The sequence below is a fragment of the Cornus florida genome, unplaced genomic scaffold (assembly GCF_030987335.1).
Source record: "Cornus florida cultivar Cherokee Brave unplaced genomic scaffold, ASM3098733v1 CherokeeBrave_3.0.0_Hap2_Chr06, whole genome shotgun sequence".
Lineage (NCBI taxonomy): Eukaryota > Viridiplantae > Streptophyta > Magnoliopsida > Cornales > Cornaceae > Cornus > Cornus florida.
This window is the reverse complement of record NW_026775576.1, coordinates 82,539,116-82,549,505: the sequence shown is the minus strand read 5'-3', so window position 1 is coordinate 82,549,505 and position 10,390 is coordinate 82,539,116. Positions and strand designations below refer to the sequence as shown.

The 10,390-nt window shown below is 32.7% G+C and overlaps 1 protein-coding gene and 1 long non-coding RNA gene across 2 annotated transcripts; one reads left to right on the top strand and one right to left on the bottom strand.

Moving 5' to 3' along the window:
* Positions 1-1,843: 1,843 nt before the first annotated feature.
* Positions 1,844-8,396, bottom strand: LOC132312365 (ubiquitin-NEDD8-like protein RUB2). The gene is made up of 3 exons (XM_059810707.1): positions 8,223-8,396; positions 3,518-3,777; positions 1,844-2,101 (listed from the first exon to the last, which is right to left on the bottom strand). Exons 1-3 carry the CDS (start codon positions 8,313-8,315, stop codon positions 1,990-1,992), a joined length of 465 nt encoding a protein of 154 aa, XP_059666690.1. The 5' UTR covers positions 8,316-8,396; the 3' UTR covers positions 1,844-1,989.
* Positions 5,927-7,820, top strand: LOC132312368 (uncharacterized). Its single transcript, XR_009483250.1, has 3 exons — positions 5,927-5,989; positions 7,195-7,260; positions 7,744-7,820. It is a non-coding gene; the product is annotated as an uncharacterized LOC132312368 (long non-coding RNA).
* Positions 8,397-10,390: the final 1,994 nt, after the last annotated feature.

Genomic DNA, 10,390 nt, shown 5'->3' with positions numbered 1-10,390 from the left:
ACTTTTTATCACGGTCTTTGATTTTTTACATTGAAAGACGAGAAAGTACTACTAAGTTGTCGATTTTCTATTTTAAAAGGTGAGAAAATATCACTATACTATAACCTTTTGTATTAGTGATTAGAATCATGAAAAGTGACATTTGATATTAAAACTCAAGGTAAAGAAATTCATGATTATAAAAAATAATATCAAACTGTTCTCTATCAATTAGTAAAAAAAATATCCATCTGCTTTAATGACCAAATATATTACTAAATATACATAAAAAAATAAAAAATAAAAAATTTCCATATTCTTCCATGTATGTAATTTCTTTGCCCATTTTCTTATTTGTAAAAGTGGGAATTGGATTATCTACATTAGTTTTATTTATTTATTTAAGGTCACCATACTATTTTGGACAACCTCCAAAGGCCAATTTTTTTTACCAGTAATTAATGGTTCAAAAACCAAAATCAACTATCGATGGATTCGATTCCACATTCCAGAACATGAAAATGGGGACACATCCATACGACTGACCCAAACACCACAAACATAACACAGGAAGCCCAACCCCATTCCCTTCATTTTTAAAAATTATTATTGTAAAGTAGGGGTGGGACTTAACCCGATTGCTGTCCGAAAAATTTTACGTGCTGGGTGAGGTAAGGTATTGGAACCATGGATTGGGGTTAGGTTTGAATTTTAAAATTCATATTTATTTTGGGTGGGATTTAGATAATGATTTTACTAACCCGAGAAACTCGAAATACAAAATAATAATAATAATAATAATATTTTTAATGTTATACCTTGCTTTTGTAAAATAAAGTTAAAACTAGGTGATTTAATATTTAATTATTTATATTAATTGAATTTTAGTTATGGAAACAATATAAAAAAAAAAGTATATGATTTTGAATTCTTTCCAAATTCTAATTAAGAAATTTTTTATGAAGTTCACAAATTTTAATCACCAAATTCTCAAAGAAAACCCTACTTGGTGACTGTTGTTCGAAGTTATATCTACCATTCTCACGATACCCTTCTCTTCGTTTTTACTTGACATTTCCGTTTCTATAATGTTTATTTATTTGTAATATGAGATGACACCCAAAGAACCCAAAAACCAGTGTGGCATGGTATGGGTTGAGTTGTAATGGGTTTAACAGGACTTGGGCTTGATATTGGTTAAGGTGTTAGAACCTTGGGCTTGAGTGGACTAACCCTTCGGCCCGTCCAACCCACCCAAGTCCCACCCCTGCGAGAAGTGAAAAAGTGAAAGTAATTAATAATGAAAAGTGAGAGTAAAAAAAAATGAAGTGAATGAAAGGATTAAAAAAAAAAAATCAATCATGTATTTGTTTAGCATTAATTTTTTTCAAAAAAGTTATAAAAAAAGTTTGAAAGCATACAACCTACCACAAAAGAAAGGGTATTATTGTAAGTTCCAAAAAATAATTTTCCCTGAATTTTTTGTATTTTCTGCTGTCCAAAACTTATCATTTTCTTTCTTTCTTGTGATTTCCATCTACCCAAACAGAGCATAAAAGAATTAAAAACTGAAAAAGTAAAGTACAAAAAAAAAAAATCTAACTGTTCAATCCATTCAAAATCATTCCATCCAGATAACGATCCATGACGAGTATACAACACCATTCTTCATAATAACAGCACTTTTCACTCTAGTTGCTTTCATTATGTGAAATCTGAAACCTGATAATGAGCATTCTCTAATCTTTCCACAGATTCCACAAGTCACAGAAAGTCGTGATTCACAAAATTCATCATACAAACTAACAAAAAAGCAGTTGGAGCATGTAAAAAGACCATAAAAACATAGTAAATGACAATGGAGTAAAACAAACGAGATAGTCAATTAGAAGGTGTTTTTGACAAGAAGGTTTCTTCGTTTTTCCACACACTACTTGCAAACCCAGTAATTCGTCAAATACTAGTATGCAATAAAAGCTGAACAAGTAAAATTCCAAGCACTAGCATAATCTACATGCCACCACCTCTAAGCGCGAGCACAAGATGAAGTACAGAGCCACCTTCGATGTTATAGTCTTTAGCTGTTTTGTCATCTCCGAGCTGCTTGCCAGCATAAATGAGCCTGCAAACAATGGATACGTTAATTTTCTCACAAAACGACCGTATATAAACGATTCTAACAACAAATGTAAAACCTGCAGCACAGCCAAAAATCAGCAGTAACCAAATTACACAGGCTTTGCTTGAAACCTAGACAGTCAACTTTCTCAGAGAGATTTTCCAATAACAAAATGGCATCAATTTGAATCCTATGCAAAATAAAATAAACCTATGTGAATTTCACAGGTCATCCAAATGCCACATAAATTCAGAAACAGGCGATTCTGTTGAAACATGAATAGATTAACAATGAAATGTGTGCACCCTACTAATTACAAAGGTGGAGTAAAATCAAATGAACTGATTCGGTTTTCAACGCCATGGCAAGGATTAGGACTTTAACATAATGCATGTGATATAACTAAAAGCTCTCTCTCTCTCTCTCTCTCTCTCTCTACATATATTTGGCTGAAGGGGTTATTTATGTTAGGGGCGCTCAACCCAAAAATCAGCTAAAACCTCTCTCTCAACCACACACACACATATATATATATAGTTTACGGCAGGGGTGCTCAACCCATTTTAAATAGAGGTTACTCCCTGTGAATCACCCAAAAACGAGATGAATAAGGTAAAGGTGGGAAGAATTCAACCTGAGATGTTTGGTTCCTCTCTAATCATCGCCACAGACAACTTACATGGGCTAACATAATAAACTCAACTCAACAAACATTTTCCCAACTATTTGGGATCGACTACATGAATCAAAGTTTATCATTTCAGTCCATCTAAAGTCGTAAAATCAATCAAACCACAAGCCAACTTCTTGCCTTCCCTTAACATTACCTTCATTTTAAACCACCACTCTTACTCTTAAGTGCAGTTATTCATCTTCGTTGCATTATTGCCTATAACCAAACCAAATTAACCAATTATGACTCATTTTGTCTTCAAATAGGTACTACTTTAACCATCTTAGAAATGTGTCTGATTCTAAATTATTCTTTCTTGTCTTGAAGCACATCCATCACAATTGTCAAATTTTGGCCTCTCCCAAAAGTATAAATATGTTGCTTATGAGCCGCCTAACATTGACCCATAATGTATGACTGGTCAAATTAGTGTTCTATATAATTAATTTAAAAAATAAAAAAACCAGTTTATATAATTGAAAATTTTAGAGGTATACATCAACCACACAATAAGAAGCAATCATTATGAGATATTTACAATATTATGTAAACATAATTTACACATAAGCAACCAAACAAGTATACAAAATTACATAAAGAAGACAGATAAGCAAACAGTAATTAAAATTTTAAGGTGAAGAACACATGAAATATAACAACAGTTAGATAGTCACTCAAGTAGGTATAAGTTGATTAAAACAAACTTATAATTGGTCTAATTAAGTAATATATGAGAAAATGCAAACCTTTGCTGTACTGGAGGAATTCCTTCTTTCTCCTCCACCCGTTCCTTGATCCGATCAATGGTATCAGTTGGTTCGATATCAATTTCAATTTCTTTCCCAGTGAGAGTCTTCACCTTAATCATGGTTCCTCCCCTGAGCCTCAAGACCAGGTGAAGTGTTGACTCTTTCTGGACATTGTAATCTGCAAGAGTACGGCCATCTTCCAATTGTTTACCAGCAAAAATCAATCTCTGCTGATCAGGTGGGATACCTTCCTTGTCCTGGTACACACACTTACACCATTAGCTACAAATGAATGCATCAGCTTATGGGAGAATAATAAGGAAAGTTGCACATTCCAAGATAAAGTTCCCCCCACCCACCCCCAAAACAACAACAACAACAACAAAAAAAAAAAAAAAAAAAAAAAAAAAAAGGGAAGAAGAGAGAGAGAAGGGGGGATGAGAAAAGAGAACGGAAAAGAGAAGTGCAAACAATGCTCTGAATACAATATTTAAGAACCAAACAGAACTTTACATTAAGCAACAGCCATTTGTAAGAGTGTTATAACCAAAGCCAATGGTGTAAGCAGGGACGGAGCCAATGAAGGCCTAGGGGGGGCACATGCCCCCCCTGAGTTGGTCAGCAACCTATAATATATGTGGTAATTTTTTTAAAAAATTCCATATATATGAAAAAATTTATATAGTGCCCCCCCTCAAATTTGTAGTTCCTAAATTTATATTCTTATTTTTTCTTTATTTTTTCTTTTACTCTTCACATTCCTTAAAATTCCTTAGTAGAAAAAGTCAAATTTTTCTTCCTCAATTGAAACTTTTTAATTATTTCCTATTAAAGTTCTTTCATTTTTCTTTCTTTTTATATTTTAATAATTTTCTTGTTCTTTGTCTTTTTGAATTTTATAGTTGTTATATATATATATGTATGTGTACTCCGTATTGTTTTTTTTTTTTTTTTTGACAGTGTGCCCCCCCTCACTTGAAATTCTAGCTCCGTCACTGGGTGTAAGGGGGTTAAAGGTTCTTCCTTACAAACAGATACACTATGACTGAAAGAAACATGCAGATAGGAACCAATTCTGTAACATTCCAGAAAAAACTTTGAAAAACCAACTGTGAGGCTTGTAGTGTGGTAATTAGCTGATCTTACTAAGGATTATTTTGAATCATAAGCCACAATGGTAATAGAACTGCCCAAAGCTCATAATCAACAGAAAAACAGGTCCTTGAAAACTATTAAGTGAACTTAAGAATAGAACATAAGAATAAGCAGAAGACAAGTCAAGAAAATTACATGAACTAAACACAAAAAATGGGAAGTAGACTAAGTCAAAGAATCATGTTAATATGTGCCCCAATTTTGCATCACCACTTGAATTTTTGGCCATTTCATTGATCAAGTTCTTTTTTTCTTTCTTTTTTTTCCCTTGGCTAATTGATCTAGTTCTATACTTCTATTGTTTCATTTTTTTTCCAAAGGGTTGGCTCAAGTGGGTAAGTCGTATGCATACACATGTACGCTTATTCATGCCTTTGCGTATAAAAACGAGCACAAAGAAAGGTGGTAAAAAAATCCGTACAAAAGGAACAATTATAAACACAGAAAAATATCAAAAAATGTAAAAGATAATTCTAATAACAATCCTAAAATCCTGAAGGTACTCTTTTACATCCATAGCTACATGACTAGCAATATTTATGCCCACTTCACAATTTTATTTGTCTGCATAACTTCAGAGATCCTCATTGGTAGAGCAATGAATTCAATCATCAGATATTTTCATTATATCATCCGAGACTTACGCCTGGGAAACGAAAATAAATCCTAAAGGTACTCTTAAAACCAATTTTCCAATTCAATGGTTAGTTTTAACCACAACAACCATCCAACATGATGTTCAAGAAGAAACATGAGAAAACGCAATTCAATTTTTTTTTGCTTGATCATGCATCATATAACATATTGCAAAGTGCACACCATTGCCAATGATATCTCTGTCAATAACTCCATCGATCTAATCTCTTTCAATGTGCCAAACTTTCCCATCCTTGAACACTCATGGTTGGTAGGAATTATAAAGTCAAAACACCTCTAATGTAACTAATCTAGATTCTTTAGAAACCAGAAAGGTCTCAATCTAGCTTCTAAACAAGAGAACAAACAGAACCAAACATGCAGGGCCGGCCCTGGCCCAAGGCGACCAAGGCGGTCGCCTTGGGCCTCAAATTTTAGAGGGCCTCAAAATTTTGAGGCCCATAGAGGATGGAAAAAAAAAAAATTAAGTTAGGACAAGTCTTGGTCGCTGCTTTTTTAACAAAAAAAAAAGTCTTGGTCGCCTTGGGCCTCAAATTTTGAGGCCCACAGGGGATGGAAAAAAAAACACGGAGTATTAAGTTAGGGCAAGTTTCAGACGACACAATCTGCTTCAACACTCCGCAGGACGCAGCCTCCGCTATCGCCTCAGGTGACAAGGTATGTTCATCCTCTTTCTCTCTTCTCTCTCCATTTGCATGAATCAATCTTTTATATATGTTTCTTTCTTTCGTTTATGTCATCATTTGATTTGTTCTAACTTTGGTTCGTTTGATTCGGGCCTTTACCTTTGTTCCAATAGTGAAAAGTAGCTTCCAAACTAGGGTTTTTTGTGTGTGTGTCACTGTGTGTGATGGCTATCAAAAGCTGAATGAATATATTATGGTTCTCTTAGTATTTTAATAAATTTGTGCCTTTCTACATGTGTCTTTCAAGGCAATCGAATCCATAATCTATGGCAGGTACTTTTTTTTTCCTCTCCCTAATTCCACTCCAATCTCACAACAGCAGCAATCATACCCCTTTTCCTCATAAGTTTTTGCATTTTCACATTCAATCCTACGAAAATTAAGGATCCCTTCTAGTGGGTTGAGCCGTTGAGGTAATAATTAACTTTTTCGAACTCTAAATTTTGCTCATAATTAAAAGTGCCAAATTAAGGGTTTTTTTATATTTTACTTTTATATGAAGATACATAGCACCATTATTGATGTTATTTGAAGTTGGTTCGGCTAGAATTTCAGTTAATAATACTGTCAAAGCACTTGCCATCAGAATGTACAAACACATGGAAATCAAGAGCAGGCTTTAACAAAACAAAAGTTAATGGTTTTTTCTATTAATTTGCACAGGTCTTCTGTAGCAATGATCAATCAATCACTGCTACTAAAGTTGATTCCTCATCCTAAAATCAAGAAAGGGGTAATTGGCTCCAAAAAAAAACACACACAAAGTGTAGTTAATATAAAGAGTGAAAGACAAAACTATATATGATAGTGGATGCCACATATAACCTAAAAGTCCCACTACTTCTTCAGCACTACAAGTTCATCCTCCTATATATATAGTCACCTCATCTCCACATATTTTTGTCATCTGTAGTCATCAAATTTTAGCAGCTATATAAACAATGAATGTAAAAAAGAAGCTGCAGTTTTCTGTTCCCCATTTCCACTTTTGGACTGTATTTTGGATACTCTGTTTTGTCTTCTCTCCTCTCCTCCAGATTCCAGTGAAAAACTCCAGTCAGGAGATCATTTGACCAAACTGCTTGATTTTAGATTTTTTTTTTTTAGTTATTATTGTTTCTCTTTGATTCTCCATCCGTTTTATGTTAATTGTGATCTTCTTTCACATGCTAGCAGGACACTCTTCTTAGGATCTCGTGAGGTTATTTGCCTTGAACTTGAATCAAATCATTGCATATTGAGGTAATATATATTTTCTTTAAACAAAGCAAAGTATTATTATTATTTTTTGAAGTCTAGTTTTATGTTGATTATGGTTCCTGTTATTTAGATTTCAAGAGATTTCATTATGTCTACAAGAAAATTTGAATCTGGGCATGAAAAAAAGAAAAGAAAAAATGAATTGATTCAATCTCAAAAAGGAGATAATCTTAATTTTTTTTAGGAGCAATACACAAATAGAGAGTTTAGCTGAAGATTCGGTGAATGAAGAACATATGAATGCGAAAGCAAATGAAGAAAATCTCAATAAACATGAAGATTTAATGAATGAGATCATAGGAAGTTAGTCAATGAACACGAAGATTTAATGAATGAAGATTATAGTTATTAGTTAGTTGTCTTATGCACAATGCACGTGCGCACAATTAAATTACCTATAGAATTTGAAAGTATCGTGTGAAAATTCCGCACTCTTATAATTTTTTTTGGGCGTGTGAAATTTAGGGCCTCACATTTGAAAGTTTGCCTAGGGCCTCTCAAAATATTTGGAATCTCAGGGCCGACCCTGCAAACATGTGCAGCACAAAATAAAAAGCTGCAAAATCACAAAACCCCTTCTCATTCTAAGAATATTTAATATACAAGGAGGAAGGCTGCAGCCCAGCACCTTTCAAGGATACAGAAAATTTATATTACCATATTACGACTGCCTAAATCCATTGAGTGTACTGTGTTGAGACTTGTGCATACAAACTATAGACCAAAATATATAGATTAACAAACAAAGAAAAAGTAATTTCTATTTAAAAAAAAAACAATCAAAAACCTACGATCAACAAAAGCCACAAATCATCTAATATATAGCATACTGAATGTCTTTAATAGAAATTGAGAAGATGCCAATGAAATCAACAATAATCATAATCAAAACCCTAAATCACAATAGAGTATTAAGTATTCATGAATTGGTGGGATAGAAAGACCTGAATCTTAGCCTTGACATTATCGATGGTGTCGCTGCTCTCTACCTCCAAAGTGATCGTCTTTCCCGTTAATGTTTTTACGAAGATCTGCATGTTCTTAGTGCTCAGAGAGAGAGAGAGAGAGAGAGAGAGAGATTTTCTATCAATTGCGTTGTCTATATTATAGAGAGAGAGTAATGGAGTATATATATAGAATTCTTGGATGCCTACAGCTTCATCCAAACAAGTGGCTGGCTCTAATTGGATTTGGAGAAGGTAATAATAAAATTTAAATCCAAGTTGTGTTCGGACAAGACTTTTATTTTTTATTTTTTATTTTTTGGCAACAATGCACTGATAGGTAGGGCGACTAAAATAAAGCATGTTACCAGCCAGTTTGAGATTACTTATTTAATTATTTTTATTTTGAAAATTAGAATTTAAATGTGTTTGGTAATTATTATGAGTAGAGGTTGAATATTCTTGTTCATTATTTTTTAAAATTATTTTGGCAACTTTTTTTCATTAGACAATTTTATTCTTTTTATTTTGTACAAAGACAATTACACTTTTCTAAATAAAGTTACAATTATCAAATATGGCAACATCCTGCTAAAGGTTGAATATTCTTGTTCATTATTGTAAAATTAGCAATAGAAGTGTTTAGAAAATAATATTGTTATCAAATAAATAAAAAATAATTTAATTGTGGAAAATATTTATTATAATGCGTCATCAAACACCTAACATGTTTTTTACTGGCTCCAAATTTTTGATAGCTCTAATGATAAAAGAATTTTTTTATTTCAACAACAATTCTAAATAGGTTACAATTGGTTGATGGTAAGTATAATTGGTTGATTCGAATGCAAGCACACCTACCCCTAGAGTTAAAAGCATTCAACGACACTTTGGAAAAGAAAATCTCAAAAGTTTGTGTTTGGAATACTAGATTCACAAACATTGAAATTTGAATCGAGGATAATAATGTTATATCAAATAAAAATGGGACGTGTTTAAAAAAAAGTGCAAAATTATAGTGTGGAAAATGAAAAGTACTACTTGCGAGTCTTAAAAGTGATATTTTATTTAGTAATTTTTTATTATTTATATTTTAGAGTTGTATTTTATTAGGTAATGTCTTGTTAGCCAAATTTAAGTTCCAATAAATTGTACTCCTTGCTCAATAAAGAATTACCAGGCATGCAACCCTACTTTTATAGTTAAGGGTGTAACTTCTGGGAATAACTTGTTCAAGAGGGAGTTTCCTAAAACACACATTAACTAACACTAGTTAATTTATCTATTTTAAAATTCAAATTTGATGATTCTGAAGGCAATGTAAAGATTCGTTCATCATTGAGAAAAGTTGGGTCAGGTTAGATGAGTGGGCCGAGGGGCAGCCCATCTCAAGTACTAAAGCCTCAATTGACTCCGAGTCCATCGTCCGATAGAAATCTTTGCACCTTATCACGGGTAGTACCTAGAGGTGTATGAGTTTTTTTCACGTTTGTTGAGGTTATTTTAAATTTGAGTAAATTTCATTTCTTTGGTCAGAACCCCTTGTCAAATAAGTTGGAATCTTGGATGTTAAAGGAGGGGACGAAATGACTAATTTACCCTCACTATTTTTTTACTCATATAATGAAATTATTGAATGAGGAGGGTAATCTAGACATCACGTATAATTTAAAATTTTCTTTTATGATGTTAGTAATGCACAGTTTGACTAATGCTTTTGTTTCGTATTTTTTGCTTTTACTAGTGTACCGTAACAAAGTAAAAGCATTTGTTGTCATTTGAATAGTACCGAAGCGCTTTTAAAATTGAGGCCAAAATCAGAAGATTCAAAATGATGTTTTTATTTACTTCCGCATTATGGTAAAGCACGGTTAAAAATATATATATTTCTAACTTAACATTTTTAATTAGTCATTCAAATTTTCAAACTTGTAACACTTTTTACCAAACATACTCTCATGTTTTTACTTTAAAAAATCTTACAACAAATTTATGTTACCAAACAAGCTTTGAAATAATATTGAACACGCTTTAAAGTGAAAATATTGTTTCTGTTTCGGGTTAAAGTAAAAACACAAAGTAACTGTGGTTGCCAAACAAACTTTCTAGGGTCTACATGATGTATAGACAAACTACACAAATCTAAATAAAGTTTATCTTTAAAATTT